Raw genomic sequence first — 17,687 nt, 5'->3', positions numbered from 1 at the left:
TAAAATCTTACCATATATTTTAAGATTTTTTCATATGATTTTTAGATTAAAAAATTTAAAGTGATATATTGTTTTTATTATACTAGTTTTAATATAATAATAATCTAAGTTACGTAATGATTACATCGAAAATCAAACTTATAAGTTGTAATTGACGAAACTACCCATGCTAAAATAAAAATACTAATTTCTTCCATCAAAGCAAAAATATAAAACTATTTAGCAGTGTTTTTTGTTTAACGAATTTGTGTTGTAATTTATGTATTATTATTATTATTTGCTAATAAATCCGTCTGAAAATCCGGCGACGATGGAAGTAGCATTCATCGGCGGCGGAGACGGCGGTGGTGATGTGTCGAAATCGCTTGCAGTGATTGCGTGCACTGCGATGGCAATTTTGTATGTTGCGATCTTATATGCTCCGACGTTGATTCTCCGATTACCGCCGCCAGATTCGTTTCAATCGTATTTGATTCGACGGTTCATATGCGCTGCAATTTCATCTGTTACCTCACTTATTGCTTGCTCTCTTCTCCTCCCTGTAAGATTCCTTCATCATGTACTAATTTTATAGCATTTTCTGACCTTTGATTGAATTTTTTTTTTGCTGTTGCTCAATATATCGTTTTCTGTGTTGCTATGTTACAGGATCGGAGTAATTTTGTTAATACAACTAATAATTATTATCTCAGAAACTCATGCTTGTTGTGGACTTTTCGGATTTTTTGGTTTTTTAAACTATTAATTGAGTGAGCATATGAGAAATCTAGCTTATTTAGTTTAGCAAAGCGAAGTGTTAAAAGATGCTAAAGTAGGAGCATGATGTCTCCTCTGAGCATTCTGATTCTCTTTGTATGTATGTGTATATTTCCATTTTAATTCTCAGTTAGAATATGTATCATCTCTTATGCACCTCTTATACGAAATACTTTGCTAGCATTTGGACATTGATTTTGAAAGTTGTTTTTGAAAATTTATCTGATATCTGTTTGGCCATGATTAAAATCTGTTCTTTAAATATTTTGACGTCCCAAAGAATGGGTCACACCAGTCTTTTTTTGTTTTGGCGACTTCCTCGGACAAAACTTCAAACTTTTTCCAAGTAAAATGCAAATCCAAACACAACTCCAAATTGTAAAATCACTTTGAAAACTCATTTTTTAAGTTTAAAGTTTAAAGTTTCAACTTCAAAATCTATAGCAAACGGGAAATAAACCATTTGCTGGAAGCAAGGACTTATATTAGTTTTACATTCATCTATGAACGAATTATTGGTTTTGGAGCTTCTCTGCAAAGAGTACTTTACTAGTAACTTCCTCTTGTATTCTGAGTCTAATACAATTTTTCAATCTTTCAGATTCAGTGGGGTAAATCTCACCTTTCAGGTGTTTATGGCATCAGATTGGATCATATCGTAAGTATCATATCTGTGCTGGATTAGTTTTTTTTGCATGCGACAATGCTTTGCATGTGGTTGTTATCAAGTTCTGCTCTTTTATGACTCGCAGATTGAGAAAGGGTGACTGATTGCTGAAATGCAATTTTATGTTTAAAACAGTGGCAAGCTGTCGTCTTTCCTCTTACATTGACTTCCTTAATGTACGCTGGCACCTTCATCCTCAAGGTGTTATTGTTGCTAGACTCGGGCCAAGAAGATGGGGGAAATGGAAGAAGCTTGTCACTTGACAGTATTAAAAATGTTGTCCATGAATTTATTGAATCAGTCTCTTCAATGGCGTCTGATATTTCAGCATGGCGTAATTTTATTGTGGTGAGTAACCTTACTAGAATATTAAGCTGGTTACCTTCTCTGTTCACCTTGTTATCTGATCTTTGTATTATGATCAAGATTTACTTGAATCCTTCTATTTCGTGGTTACGAGATCAATAATACCCTCAAACTTCTGTTATTACTAACTCACTTTTGTAATAGCTTTCATGCCACCATCTCCCCGCATATTTGGTATATATACAGATGCGTTTTCGTATGTTTAATATGACAACTTCAAACTAGAAATATAACAAGGCTTCTGTTTCTTTCTTTTTTTTGATGAGTAATGTATCATTAATAATAAACTCAGTATCAGGAACTTACTGAGAGAGAGTACAACAAAACTAGATAGGAATCCGCTAATGCTGTATGGAGTCCATAACACATCAAGATCATTCGAAAATTCAGCATTGCGCCATTTTTTATGCTATGAATGCATCTATACTTCAACAACAAAGAGTTCGCTTCCTTTCAAAACATCTTTTGTTCCTCTCGAGCCGAACATTCCAGAATATGATAAATGGAACAGTCCTCTAAATACTTTCTTCATTCTCTGACTTTATCAACTGCTTTGCAGTTGTTCCACATTTGCTGGCATGGCCCTTTGAATCCCATACAAGTTAAGAAACATGCACCAAACTCACATACAAATTTGCAGTGTAATAGAAGATGATTTATTGTTCTTTGCACAAATAACACCATCAACACAAGCTAAATGCCCTTCTTTGCATAAGACATGCTTCATGTGCTGCCATCCATCCAAAGCAGGCGACTTTGGAGGGAAAGATCAAAGTCTTCTTGTTATTAATCTCTTTGAAGTAAATATTATGTACTCCATCAACTTTCTTTTGGTTTATCTGATTTACACTAGTGTCTTTGGCAAAGATAAAGCCTGAGTGGGTTATCATATTGGAGTTGGAAATACTTGAGGTTCTCTATGAAGATATTTCCAATTTGCTGCAACATGTTGAAGTAAACCTTGTGTTTCTTTCAAAAAAGAAATTACATGGTGTGCATTTTCTCCTTATTCATGTGAAAGAAAAATCTCTAGAAGCTATGATTTATAAACGTGAAAATATGTTTTGTACTTAAATCTTGTTTGGAAAATGTCCTTTTTAACAGGCCCCACTCACAGAAGAGCTGGTATTTAGAGCCTGTATGATACCTTTGCTTCTTTGTGGAGGATTCAACACCTATACAGTGGTGTTTCTCTGTCCTATATTTTTCAGTTTAGGTAAGTACAAGCTACAAGAATTTCATTTCCAGATAAAACTTTCTAGAAATATGAGTTTGACTTGAATATATATTTAGGATTTAAGAGTTCAAGATATATGTCTTCCCGGAAGTATGATATTGAATTTTCTTGGTAATATTACATGTCTAATCAGTTTTATGCTTATAAGTTGTAATCATATTTCCTGCTAAGAAAGAAACTAAAAGCTTTTGCATTCTAGTTGTTATGGTCCTGTGATCCGATCTCGATAGTGACTAACTGGCACACTCAGGTGTGACATAGATATAATTGGAAGAAACACAAGCTAAGCTACTCTCCTATTTTTGCATGGAGACAATGCGACTGCGCATTTCAACATAGACAATGGAAATATATTTTCATAAAATTAGGAAATTACATCACTATGATAATTGATAGATTGGTCCTATGAAACAGAGAGACTCTAAAACATTAGTTAAAACTGTAAATTCATGTATTTAGTGAAATTAAATAATATCTTACTCAAAGAATTCAGTTAGGCGATTAATCAGGTGAATTTTAACTGAAGCAAGTGCACATGGAGTATTCAGAACTAACAATGAATATAACAGAAATACATGTGAATAGTTTCCAAGTAATGAGTAACAGAGAGGTATTGTATTAGCTAATATTGGTCTTGAGATCAAAGTATCTACAATGCCCATAATGACTTCAGTAACTTTTTGACTGATATCGATTTTAGTAAATTGAGGAATTCATTCACAAAAACCTGAAAAAAAGTACTTCCGCAACTATGTTTGGCATTAGAAATACTATTATTGTTTAAAACATGCTGTCGGTGAACTGAAACTGATAATATTGCAGTAATAATGGTCCGGAAATTCCTTATTTGTTTTATATTTGTTAACTTTTGGACTTAAAGATGAAATGTGCTAGAAACCGGTACGGAAATTCCTTGTTTGTTTTATATTTGCTAACTTTTTAGACTTAAAGAGGAAACGTGCTACTTCGATTGAAACTATGGATAGTTTTCTTTTTCATTACCTCATCCTGAGCAACTGTTTGTTATCTGCTTGCAGCTCATTTAAATCACTTGTTAGAGTATGCTCAACGAAGCGGCAGCTGGCTTAAAGCTCTTATGATTGTAGGTATGATCTTTTTCTCCACATGTAATGTTTCTACATCAGAAGTCTAATATGATTGGACCATTATATGATGTTTTCACTGGGACGAGTGCCATGGGATTTATGTTTGAGTTTCTATTAGAGTGAGCAACTCCTGGAAAAAGTAATATATTGTAGTGGGAGCAACTGCATCAAATCTTGAGCGTGGATAAAGCCTAAGTTTTCTACGTTCTTCTTTCTCTATTTATTTGGACTGGTTGAGCAATTTTGCATTTTTATCACATGGGGCATAGTGATATTTAGCTTGCATGCATATATGGCATGGCACTCCCAAACAACTATAATATGTTAAAATAGCATCAAAGTTGCATGGCACTCCCAAACAATTATAATATGTTAATATAGAATCAAAGTTTGGGTTAATAAAGCTTGTCAGTTCACAAGGAAGACGGTCCAAATTTTGCAAGAATTATATGAAAATTTTCCCCTTACGGCTTACTCTCTACTCCCTGGAAATTCCAAGTCATGTTCTCCTTCTTGTCTCTGAATCCTTCTACCTCCTTTGATTAATTTTTCTTCTGCCTTCCCCGCCACTCAGACGCTTTCCGTCTTTCTTTTTAGTTTTCTGTGAGTAATTATTATAGGTGATCAACGTAGAACTAAGCCACATAGCCTATTGGATCAAAACAGTGCTTCATTGTTGGTCACAAAATTTGAAGTCAAAGAAAGGGCACTGAATGTGACTGATGGTATCTTACAAAACCGGGCTTCTTCAGTCGCATATTGATCAGCAAATCCACTCTGTTTTGAATATATCGAATTATGCTACGCACCTCGATATGTATGGGCAAAGCTCAAGCAGATGGATCACCAGAGAGAAGCTGGCTCATATCATTTTTCCAAACCTTTAACCACTTAGGGGAGAGATCAGAGAAGTAATTGTTATTGATAAAGGCATCAAGAGGATGCACAACTACAAAAGATAACAAAAAGTTAGCTCCAGAAGAGTATCTATGATAGAGTCAGGGAGCTAATAAAATCCAGAAAATTGTCAACACTGTTTACAGGGGAATAAAAATGCCAACTGAACAATCAAGCTTGGCAATTGGCCTTAAGAGTGTAGGTTAAAGTTGAGATTCTACCTTAACATCTACAATTTCTTTCTTTCTCCATATATTTGGATGGATTAAGAAGCTTTGCATTTTCGCACCATAGAGCAAAGTGATATTTTATTTTGCATTCGGACATGACTTTTATGTTTTCAGGCTTCCAGGTCGGCTACACAGTCATCTTTGGATCCTATGCTTCATTTCTCTTTGTTCGGACAGGTTAGCGATGCTTACACTCTGCTTTAGTCATATGGAAAATCTTCTTTCTCCCTTTATCCAATATTCTTTTAATCTCTTCTTTTATCTATGGGGTTTGGGGTGGAGACGGCTTTTTTAAGAACTTTTAAGAATGCGGTGTTGCTTAGCATATCTTTGGCTTGAAACTGTAGTTTTTTTGAGTACTTATTAACATCCTATTACTTTTTGTTCTAGAATTTCTTGACCCTGAATAAGAAATTAAGGCTTGAAATATTTTGAACTATGGTCCCTCCATTACTGTTCCAAACTTCTTCTCTGAGGCTCCATGCTCCACTACTGGGTGAATTCAGAAGAGGGTGGAGACTAGAAGGTGCAATGCCCCCCCCCCCCTTCCCCCCCACAAACGTTTGTGAATCTCCTCTTTGTACCACAATAGTTTGTCTTTTGGAAAATGTTTGGAAATCCCTTTAAGATTGTTAGTTCCTCCCCTCCTCCCCCAAAGAAAAAGTAAGAAGTACAACAAATACCAGTTCACTACTTGAGGCCCTGCACGCGCAGTAGGGAGAGCGGGGCTGCTGTCAGTTGATGGAGGATGAGTGGAGGTTTATGTGCTCAATCCAAATTTTTAGTGCTTAAATGCTTAATCTGCTAATGTCTGAAGAATTGTTTCTTTGAAGTCCTTGAACTCTAGTTTTACAATTTTTCTTGTTTGTTTCCTTGTGAATGTAAATTTCCGTGTCTTAATTTGATCTCCAATGTACCAAGTCTGACAGCATTGAGTACCAATTTAGCATGTGATGAATCTCTATTTTGTCACAATAGCAGCCCTTGGCAATGAGTTTTCTCTCCTCGTTCTATTTTTGGTCTATCTTTTATATAATTATCTAGTATTCAATGCTTTTGACATTTCTATGCATATATTTACTGCAGGGCATCTTACCGCTCCACTAGTTGCTCATATTTTTTGCAACTATTTTGGCATACCTGTAATAATATCACGGAGGACAGGTATGTCATTCTTTTCACTACCTGAATTCAACTGTCTATAAAGGGTTTGGGAATGGGAAGGGTAGAAGATGATCATGCATGATGCTAGTGTAAATGTAACGTGTAGACTGTATAGTAAGTCGGGTTAAAAACGTCGATGTATATGGCAATCAGCTATGGAGTTTCACTAAGTTCGTATTCCTTTGATTCATCCGAGTGCGTTTGGTAAGGTTACAGTATGACTTCAAATTAGGATTTTGCTCATAGTAGATGAGAATATAATTACGTGTGTGGCATCAATCATACAAATACAGCAGTTGTCTCTTCCAAGAAAAGAAGTTTTATGCAGACTTCAAGATAATATAATAGATTGCATTAAGAAAAGAAGTTTTATGAAGAATAATTTTCTACATTTAACTAAAATGCATGAATATGATATATGCATTCCAAAAATTCCTCCAATAGGTGTTATCTACGGCGAAGCCAGGAATTTCCCAAGTATGTTCAAGAATGCTAAATATTTAGTATCTACTTACAAACAATATTTGAGTTATATACACAATATAATTTCCGAAGAGTGTTCAACTAACCTCATCCCCTCTTAGGAAACCCGTAGTTGTGCCCCCGGGTGGTAGAACTTCTGCCAGATGTCCTTCGAGGTCTCTAGCATCTTTATCACCAAACCAAGTATGTTAAGTTACATATCAGTCCTAGCCCGATTATTTTCCATCTGCATTACCCGATGCTTGTGATGGTGGGAGGTAGCAGTTACCTGATAAAATCATTAAGATGCACACACATATTGACTCGGACCCGAATTTCCCTCCATCAGATAACAATTTTTAGATTTTGGCCTACTTTCCTTAAAACATATTAATGATAATTTTTGTTTTTCCTCTTTTATGGTTGTTAGGAATGGTAACAGTGGCATCTGTAGCTGGGTTGCTAGGTTTCATCTGGTTTCTTTTTCCACTCACCAGTCCTCATTTGTACAATGCAACAACAGACAATTGCATGTGTTGGCATAGATATTGTAGTTGGAGCTAAGCTTCTCAACTCCTAGAAGATTTATCAAGGCTAAAAAAAGAAGACCTTAATCCAATATGTAACATTAGTAAGATGGAAATTTATTTTCATTTTCGATGGTATTCGTATTTTATTTTTTCGTTTAGACCTTTTGTTTAGCAAGCATTATCTTGTCCTATGAAAATCTTTAAGTTTGAGATATTTGATTGATATATAGTTTGTTTTTTAATTTAGTTAGTGAGGAGTAACAGGAATCTAGCGTAATAGTCGAGGTGCATTTAAGCTAGCGTAGACACAAGGAGGTGTAAAGACTGGTGTATTTCAAGATGGGGAGTGTGAATGGACTACAAGTCATCTTTGTTAGGTTTTACCTCTCAACGTGAATTCGAATTTAGTCGAATTTCAAGACAGGTTCTCTCATTTGTTTCGAGTATGAAATTGATTAATGAAGATGCGTGTGTTAATTGATTCAGATATCATGATTACAAAAATATAATTATTAATATTGGAAAATTTTGGAGGAGGAAGGACATGTTTGAAGTGATGGAGAAATACGTACTTAATTTCAAGCTTGACTTTTTAACAAGATCGCCCCATACCAATGAAAATTCATTCAACAAAATAATCAATGAGTACTCATAAATTGAAAGAAGAAAAATATATGTTTCCCTTTCATTAATTATTAGGTATACGTATGCGTGTAAAAGACTATAACAATTACATATTCAGTGGCGTTTAAAAAATGTAAAGTGTGCATAAATATTATCCTCTCATAAAAATAAAAAAATATTTTTGAGACTTTGGAATAAATTAGGATTAATAGCATCTTTAATCCATAGATCATTAATGTATTTTTTTTTTTAGCTCAAAAGAGATATGTATGCGTGTATACGAGATAGGGCTGCTCAAAACAAATCGAAATTTATAATTCAAATAGAAAAAAAGTTATTAATTTATCGGTATTGGATTATTGATTTAGTGATTTGATAACGGTTTTGATTTTTTTTATTGTCGGGTTATCAATTTTTAACGGTTTGACGGGTTAACCTGATTATAAATTAAATAATTATATTTATACCATTTTGTATATAAAGTCCCTAACTTAGAGTTTGGTTTCCTACTTTTATTTTTTATTGTCTCAAACACTTGGTTATTCTACAATGTACAAATGTTTGCTTTTGAGCAAGATGTAACTTAGAACTCATATGCATGGTTTATTTGGTTTGTCACCTTGTTTTTAAGTGGTTTTCAATTATTTTTTTTGGTCAAAATTTTAACGGTTAAATCGATAACTGCACCAATAATGATCAAAATCGATAAACTAATAACCAATAAGCCAGTATCTTAATAACGGTTTAGCATCTTTACAAATTGATAATCAATAACCAAATCAATAAACTTTAAAGCCTAATTGAACTGACTAATACGCAACCCTAATATAAGACTTAAACTTTAAAGCCTAACTAAACTGACTAATACGCAACCCTAATATAAGACTAAAACAACAACATATTCAATATACACGGGTGAAATATGGGGAGAACAAAGTGCCTATGTTCCTATCTCGTGAAAGATCGTGGTTGTTTTCGAACGACTCTCGTATGTTAAGACTCTTGGAGTCTTGGTTATTATTATTTCATTTTTTTTATTGTTTGAAAAAAGATGGTTTTAGGAGAAAGAAATGATGCCTTTTAGATATAGTTTCTGATGACCAAGATCTTCTCAACCAAAGATGACCTAAGTTTTCACAACTATACAATAAATAAAAAAAATTAGAAAAATTCATCAAATATATTAAATAAGAAAAAAAGCAATAAAATTTGCCATCATTTCTGAGTGATGGGAATGGATAATTAATTATTTATTGGAAGATTTTGGCCAATTGTATGTCTGTATATATATATAATAAGGACATTTTTTGTTTTACAGTCATCATAGCCTATGTGCTTCTGTATTTATTAGCTTCTAGTTTGACTTGTTCTGTAAAATTAAAAAATTAAAAAAATTATGATATATTTCAATGAAGTGACCTGCAAAATCCTAGATATATTCAGAAAATGATGATGATGATGAATAAAGATCAACATAATTTGAAAATCTCTTGGATAAGAAATGAAGAAAATTGACTAGGGGAGATAAAAGGTCAAAAATATGTATATTTAGGTATACTTCCAAAAAAAATAATCATTTCCTTTGGTTTCATATTTAATTAATTATTTGTATGGGGAAATGGTGTTGAAATGTAGAGTTCTTGTTTTTATTGCACTTAATGAAATAATAAATGAATTTAGGTTTTGTAATACACAGTATTTAATTATTGACTTAATACATCAAATGTGTCTTAATTAACTGTGTCATTAAAAAAATATTTATACACTCAAAATATGTTTATTTAGATACACTTAGTTTGAAATATTATATATCTTACCAAATTTTGATGTTTTTGGTCTTTAGATAAATGTTTCTCAAATACATGAAATTAAAATTAGATATAATTTGTTATAGATAAATTGTATTCAAGCGGATATGTATGATGGGGTACATAACAAATCTTGCTCGTCTCCATTTTACCACGCTTGTGACTCTCTCATGTATATGATATTCCAGATATATGCAAATCACACAATATACTTACAAATATATGTACCTAATCACTGCTAAGAAAATACTGAAATTAGCTACAAACTTCGTCGTTGGTCTGTCGTTATATTGCTCGTAGCTAATGAAAATATGTCGGTAAGTGGGAGAAGCAACGGATTATGTTTTTTAGCTAAAAAAATTGTCCATCGCTAATCCAATTTCTTTAAAGTAATAAGTGTGTATCTAGTGTCATTCGCATGTATGTGAAATACATACGGATCTTGCTTGGCTCCCTTTCCAATCTAGCTTGATTCTCTTCCTATTTTTGTGTATCCAGTAGCAAAAATTCATATATCCAAGTGTATTTTCTTCAATATATGGTAGGAAGCTCTAAATTAGTGAAAAGATACGTAATATTTTGAAAGCATAGAGAATAATAATATATATAATAGTGAAGTATGTCTAATTATGTAGTTTTTCTTATTTTAATTTAGCAGTTGAACACATAATAAAATGTTTCTATTAAACATTTTTCGATTCGAACTAACTTAATATTTAAAATGTGCCAACTCTCAAGTGCACATCATGTAGATAATTTAATCAATTAAAACATAACACCTCCTTTAGTTATCTATATACAAGCTATAAAATCTCATGTTTGTTCCGATTAAGGTTTAATTACGGTATTTATAACAAAAAATTTTTGAATTCTTTCAAACTCACGAACTTTTACTTAACTCCGCATGTTAGCGTGATCATTTGCTTATTGTAAGTTAAGATAAATTAAGATTCTCATATAAACATCTCTTTGTTTAGTTCTTATTTGCAATGTTCCACTAAGGTTCTCCGACACTTGTATAATAAACGCGGTTTAAAAAATTAAGAAAAGGAGATTCAAATAATTTGAATTGTTGCCATCAAAAAGCCCTATTTCAAAGGTAAAATGATACTTGATGCAAGTGTAAAATTTAAATAACTAAAACTCGAGTATTTCAAATTCAAATTTTGATAAATCTTACTCTAAGATAAATCATTTCCTATCAAATATCATAAATATTTCTTTTTACGCGATTGTTAAATAAATATTGTAAAATCACAATAATAATTAAATACATCAATGGCCGATATGAAATTTTCTTTAAGCGATTGGGATTTAGTTAAATATTGTAAAATCACAATAATATGACTGGGATAACATCAGCAAATGACAAGACGCCATGTCATATCTAAAAGAGTTAAGGTGGGCCCATCTATATTAGTTATATATAATATTAATAATAATAATAAATAAAAAAAAAAGGTACTAAAATGCTCATTGACTTTATAACATATGGTATACAAAAATAAATCTTTTGTATGACGTTTCCTCTGATTAGATCCTTTTTCAACTCACAGAATCTCTTTGATTTGCCAACATTCTTTTTTTATTATTTTTTTCTTAAAAAAATAAATAATTATATTATATTACTATATTATATAAATTACTATGCCTTGATCGTTCAAAAACTATTTAACAGTAATAGTTATTGTTTGTTCTGGATCTAAGTCTACACAGCTTTAAAATGTGTCACTTGCAGTAATTGAAGTGTGGATCATAACCGTATCAAATATAAAACGTCATTCTTTATTCCTTACTGGTCAAATTTCTATTAACTCTACCCTCGTCTCGTACTAATTTGAAAACCATCTCGAATGTATAGTTGTTGCAACGATTGGAGTGTAAATCATGTCCTTATATAAAAATCACCACTATTTATCATTCAAAAACTTTCCAACTCTACCTCATCTCGTAAACCACCTTCAATTTATAGATGTTGCAGCAATTAGAACGTGGATCATGACCTTATATATAAATCACCATACCTTGACGTTCGAAATTTTTACTTTTTACCTCGTCTCCTACTAACTTAGAAAGCACCTCTAATTTTAAATTATAGTAATTAGAACGCGGATCATGATCTTATACGTAAATCAAACTCTACCTCAACTCCTGCTAATTTATAGAAAATAGTTGATAAATGAGGAAATTACTCTTTATTAACTACAAACAAATGGATTAATATCAACTATCACTCTTTTGATAATTGATTTATAATGTTAGCAAAAAACTTCAAGACAGCTAGCCAAGAAAGGCCTCTGTTTTTTTTTTTAAAACTAATTTTAAAATTCATTCATTATATTTCTATTTTCAAGTAAATTATGCAAAATAATATGTTGTGAATCAAAAGATCACATTTTTGTTTCTTTCATCTTATGCTAACATTATTTATTCCTATATTTTTTTTAATTAAAAGACAAACACTAAGAATTACAGTTAATGAATTACAATTGGCCAATATCATCACTCTTTTTTAGTAAGAAAAAAAAATTAATTGTTAGCTTTGATGGTAGATTTTTGAATCAGATTAATCTTCAAATATCTGTTTAAACATAAATTTTTAAAAGTTTCATGTTTAATCTTCAAAGTTTTATGTTTAGACATACTAATATTGGGTCGATTTTTGAAATAATATTTTATTTTACTCACAAAATTCAAATTTTTGCCATAACAAATATATTCCGAAACAGAATTTTGAATTTAAGCACAATAAAATGAAACAAAAAATGATAATTAAAGAGAGAAACTATATAAAGGAACCATATTTTATATTTCTTTTATATATATAGCTAATAGATTTGCTTACAACTTCTTGGCTCCAAAACAGAACTAACCCCACATACTAAAACAAAATATTTAAACACAGACAAAAAAAAAACCCCATATATTCCTTAATTCCTCTAAACCTATATAACTAAAAAAAAAAAAACACCAACAACCATAACTTCCTACTTTTTTTTTGACCCCCTTACTATAATACTAATAATATTTAACACCCCCAAAATAAATTTTTTTTTTAAAAAGAAGTAACATAATATTAGTTCAATGACTAGATTGGACCCCTTCAAATAATTTTTTTTTTGTTTTCACTTTTTCTTGGATTTTGATGAAGCATTCTTGGATGAAGAACAATTTGTGAGATTAAGATCAGGAATTGAATTGTTTTTTCCTCCACCATTGTTGTTGTTATTATTATTGTTGTTGCTAGGACCAGCTTGTGATAACCTATGTTTTAGTTCACTCAAAAGTTGTTGATTTTCTTGATTCAATAACTCTGCCTTTTTCCTTAGCCTTTCATTTTCAGCCATTATGTAGCAATTTTGCAAGTAGAGCTTTGAGTTAATTCTGTCCATTTTCCTGCAAAAAATTTAAAAAAATAAAAAAATCATGAGTATGTTGTTCGGAGTCTTGAAAAAATGTACGACGAAAGTTTTGAAGAATCTGACATTGTATCGAATATTAAGGAATTTGATACATGTGTGACAAAATGTTTAAAGGGTACATGATACTTAACTAACATGTTATAACAAAGTTATAAAAACTATTGAATCATTTATGATTTACCTACAAAGAAGAGCTTGAGAAAAATGGGGGGGAAAAAAAAGAAAAGGAAATGATGATATGCATAGGGAGGGAATTAATGAGAATGTGTAAAAGAAAGTATAGTAGGAGAAATCATTACAATTGCAAAGAAAAACAAATGATCAAAAATTTAGAAAAAATAAAAAAAATTGTAACAACAAAAAAAGCAAATAGAATAAGGAAAAACAAAATCTCCAAATCTTCACACTTTCAAGAATTGGTACTTTTTTTTTTTCTTATTGTTTACCTCACTTGGAAGACAAGAATATATAAAGTATATAACAAGAGACAAACTTCTTATTTACACACACAAAGAAAAAAAAAAGAAAAAAAAAAGGGGGGGGGGGGGGGGAATTTATTATATTCCCAAGTTGAACATGCAATGAAATTTAAAAAAAAAAAAAAGTTTCAAGAAGACATAAAAACATGACCTTTTGACAATTTTAGTTTATGTGAGGAGACAAAAGGAATAAGAAAGTTTTCAAAAGTTGTAAACTTTAAAAGAGAAAAAAATGTACCAATTTTTGTGGTTGTGGGGTGGGGTGGATTCTTGATTTTTTCAAAAAAGATTACCTTTTGGTTAGTTATAGAACAAGAAGTATAGTAGCTAGAAGAAGAAAGAAGATTTTGTTTGGTGAGTTTATCACTTACAACAAACAACAACTTATACTTCTTGGGCAGTAAAAACAAGAGATATATATAGTGGAAAAAGTTAAGTAAATCTTTGGGGGTGGGGTGGGGGTGGGGTGGGGGGGGGACAAAGCTTTTTGTATCTCTTTTTCTATCTGCACAACAATCATGCATGTGTAAGCATGGAAGGCGGCTTGTGTATAATTGTATATAGTTGTTGTATCTATAGGCAAGGACTTCAAACCACCTTCTTTCATTCTACTATGGTAATGATTACGGACTCACGGATTCAGAATTTGAAATTTATGAATTATTATGGTAATTTTAACTTTTATATATCACATTTTACGTATTTTTTTAGTTTATAATCGTAAGATTTAATTTTGTTTTTTTTCATATTATATCAAATCAAAATCAGAAAAATAAATTGAAACAGATGAATTTGTAAGTTGCACAAGGTTTAGGAGAGTTATTGAGTTTCCTTAGTTATAACTAAGTCATTTTTCGAGTTCTGTAATAGAATTTTTTCTTTTTGGATTTTGAATTATACATGTAAAACTCAATGACATTCTTGAAATTTTATTTTGAAAATGACTATTTTATGGTGATAAGATTGGAAGTAATTGTTAAATGTTTTTTTTTTGTTCTGATGTATAACTCGTAGGTTGAACTCTAAATCTGTCATGAATAGTGATTGATTTTAAATTTTAATAAAATGTACATATTATTTTTATAATTAAAATATTTATTAAAATTTACTGATATTATCGATGTATATAACTTAAATTGAGATATTATCCATATATTGGAAAGGATTTAACCTTGTTCCATTCTACTATGATGATGATTATAGTGTTTTTTTTAGACTAAAGTGATGGAGTCAATTGAATGATTATAGTTAAAGGGCATTTGAGTTTTTTTATAAAAGACAATAAGGGTATTTTTGTCATTTCATATAGAGATTTGGGCCTTAATATGGGCATTTTGGGCAATTCAAAAGTGTGTCCAATGATGATAGGGGTTTGGCCTTCCAAAGATTCGCAATGATGTTTTGGATTGGTTCGAACCAAGACAGGCCCATCATCACATCCACACCCCTACCCCCCTTTTACCCCCCACCCCCTCTAACCATGATTAAATTTTTAATTTTTAATTTTTTCTATTTTACATAATTCTTCTTTTGTCCTCTTTATAGAAATTTCATCTAAAACATTCATTGTATTAACTTAGACTCATTTGCCATTTAAAAAAAAATTAATCGATATTTGATATTCATATCAGATCTGATTATGTATGAAAAGTATTATGATATATTAGGAGTAAAGCTCCATTTTAATGTAGTTTCATATTGGATATTTGAACGGAAAATATTTAATTAATTAAAATGATGAAATGTTTATCTAATTGAAACTCTATTATCTAGATTGTAGTTGGTGGTTTTGAGAGGCAAATTTGGAATTTGGAACCTTACTATTGTGGCTAAAAAGAGGTTTGTTTGTGTATTAATTTGATTCTTATGTTAGGAATCAAAATTGGACAAAATAAGGTAATTTTTAAATATATTTAACATATATGTAACGAGATGTGATAAGATGATCGAAAATTTTTATAGAGAAAATATTTATTATTTTATAGCTATTTTACTATGTAACTGAATAAGATGTTTTAAAAAAATAAAATAAAATAGGAAGTATGTCATATGTGTTCACATTTTTTGAAAGTTTATTAGATTTCGAATTATACCGATAATTAAGCTAAATTGCGTGAGTGAATTAATATTAAGCATGATAGTGTTTTGTTTTTTAGTTAGGTAAAAATTAATGATAATAATAATTATAATTATTTCTGCCAAGGTATCATAAAGTAAGCATTCTTTTTGCCATATTAAGTGTGATTAATTTGAAATAATTATGAGATTTTTAATTTTACAGATGGACTAACCTCATGGGTTATGAGTGCATTAACGTGAAAAATGATTAATTTTTTTTTTATGGAAGCATCATATTCTTTTTATTTTTTTATTTTTTTTTGTCATTCATGTTAATAATGTTTTGGTTTAATATCCCCTTCTTTTTGAAATCAAAAGGTTTTTTATCGTGAATTTTTTATAAAGGCCAAATTTCTTTTTACTTTAATTTAATTAATCATCAATTTTGATATTATTTATCACATTATTTACTTTAATCTACTAAGTTTAGCAATGGACGCTCCATTTGTAAATGAAAAAAATTTACTTTTTTGCTTATATGTTTAGTTCTCGAATCGATAATAATTGTGGTAGTTATTAGTGACGTGAAGCGTTAATTAAGTGTAATTTTAGAATTTAAAAAGATCTTCACGTACAAAGTGAAATCTTGACCGCTCAAATAAATGGTATTAGCGAATCAAATATTTAATTATTTTAATACTAGTTTATGGCAATTTAATCTTTTTTATTGGAATACAATCAGTAAATGTTGAAAAAAAATATCAACATTGCACTTGATTAAACCAAATTATGTTAATGATAAAAATTAAAATAATGAGTCGTTTAATATATTTTGTGTATTAATATTTCATTAGAAGAATTAAATGTTTTTTTCTTAATTGTTAAAAAGAGTAATTAATGTTTTTTTTTATGGGGCTTCTGGCCTTATTTATTGCAAAGTGTATTTGTTCTGAAAATACTAATGATGACAAAGCCTATATAGCTAAAATAAATAATAATGGCATCTAGACTTACTGTTTATTATTTATATTTTTTATAATTATTAATCTTTTTGCAGCATATTGAAATTAATTTAGTGTATTTTTTTTGTTATAATGATTTTGGTTTCATAAATGAATGGTAATGGCATCATTCATAAAAAAAAGATTTGCATGGCCATAGATGTCAAATGGCATTCATTTTAATTGAATTGAGTACACCCCCCATCCATATTCATCATCACTTTCCTATATTTGCCTATTAACTACAATTATTCACTTAGCCCTTCTTTTTACCTATTCAACACCAACACACACAAGGGGTAATCCAACCCCACCCCCACCCCCACCCCCAACCGATTGTTATCGGATGATAAGTACTTTGTTATTTTCTATCTGATATTTTGAGTTTGAGTTTAGAAAATATGAAAGTGTTATCAGTAGGAAATGTAATGTATTATGATTGAAATCTGAACAAGTCGAGCTTCTAAGTAAGTATCAGACACTATCAATATGAGCTGTGGTGCAGTGACGAGACAGTTTCATGGTTAAAACAGATGTTTCGAGTTCGAGCTCTGGATATAAAAAATGATGTTGGAGTGTTACCCTCTGAATGAACTTTGTAATGCGCGATTTAAATTTAATCGAGGCTCAAATACACATTCTGAAACATCGAGTGAAAAAAATATCAAAACACATAAGAAATCAAAATGGAAGCACCTCCCTCACTACCCGGTGATAATTCGGTTTGAGCTAGAATAATTATTATTAATAGGAAGTATTTTATCCTTTAAAATAAGTTTCTTAATCGATAACTGAGATTAATCGAACCCAAAAGTGATTACCACATTGATCCTTAAACTCTCATTCGAGACAAAATACTGAATTTTAATTTCATGAATTC

General features: G+C 30.7%; 2 protein-coding genes and 1 long non-coding RNA gene across 6 annotated transcripts; 1 reads left to right on the top strand and 2 right to left on the bottom strand.

The window, feature by feature from the left end:
• Positions 1-44: 44 nt before the first annotated feature.
• LOC101259663 (CAAX prenyl protease 2) lies at positions 45-7,657 on the top strand. The gene is made up of 8 exons (XM_004246484.5): positions 45-541; positions 1,358-1,414; positions 1,559-1,771; positions 2,894-3,005; positions 4,064-4,132; positions 5,374-5,436; positions 6,346-6,423; positions 7,316-7,657. Exons 1-8 carry the CDS (start codon positions 260-262, stop codon positions 7,447-7,449), a joined length of 1,008 nt encoding a protein of 335 aa, XP_004246532.1. The 5' UTR covers positions 45-259; the 3' UTR covers positions 7,450-7,657.
• Positions 4,495-7,272, bottom strand: LOC112942161 (uncharacterized). The gene is made up of 2 exons (XR_003248179.2): positions 6,993-7,272; positions 4,495-5,081 (listed from the first exon to the last, which is right to left on the bottom strand). It is a non-coding gene; the product is annotated as an uncharacterized lncRNA (long non-coding RNA).
• Positions 7,658-12,637: 4,980 nt separating the features above from the next.
• DTM (LITTLE ZIPPER protein DTM) lies at positions 12,638-14,139 on the bottom strand. Of its 4 annotated transcripts, none has more exons than XM_010327611.4 (2): positions 14,042-14,139; positions 12,638-13,243 (listed from the first exon to the last, which is right to left on the bottom strand). In XM_010327611.4, the coding sequence occupies exon 2, from the start codon at positions 13,237-13,239 to the stop codon at positions 12,973-12,975; it is 267 nt and encodes an 88-aa protein (XP_010325913.1). In that variant the 5' UTR covers positions 13,240-13,243; positions 14,042-14,139; the 3' UTR covers positions 12,638-12,972. The 4 variants fall into 4 exon arrangements, with proteins under 4 accessions (XP_010325913.1, XP_010325912.1, XP_010325915.1 ...); XM_010327610.4 differs by having other exon boundaries at positions 13,987-14,125; XM_010327613.4 differs by lacking the exon at positions 14,042-14,139 and adding an exon at positions 13,900-13,918.
• Between the last annotated feature and the right edge of the window lie 3,548 nt (positions 14,140-17,687).

The sequence above is a fragment of the Solanum lycopersicum genome, chromosome 9 (genome assembly GCF_036512215.1).
Source record: "Solanum lycopersicum chromosome 9, SLM_r2.1".
Lineage (NCBI taxonomy): Eukaryota > Viridiplantae > Streptophyta > Magnoliopsida > Solanales > Solanaceae > Solanum > Solanum lycopersicum.
This window is presented reverse-complemented; position numbering and strand designations above follow the sequence as displayed.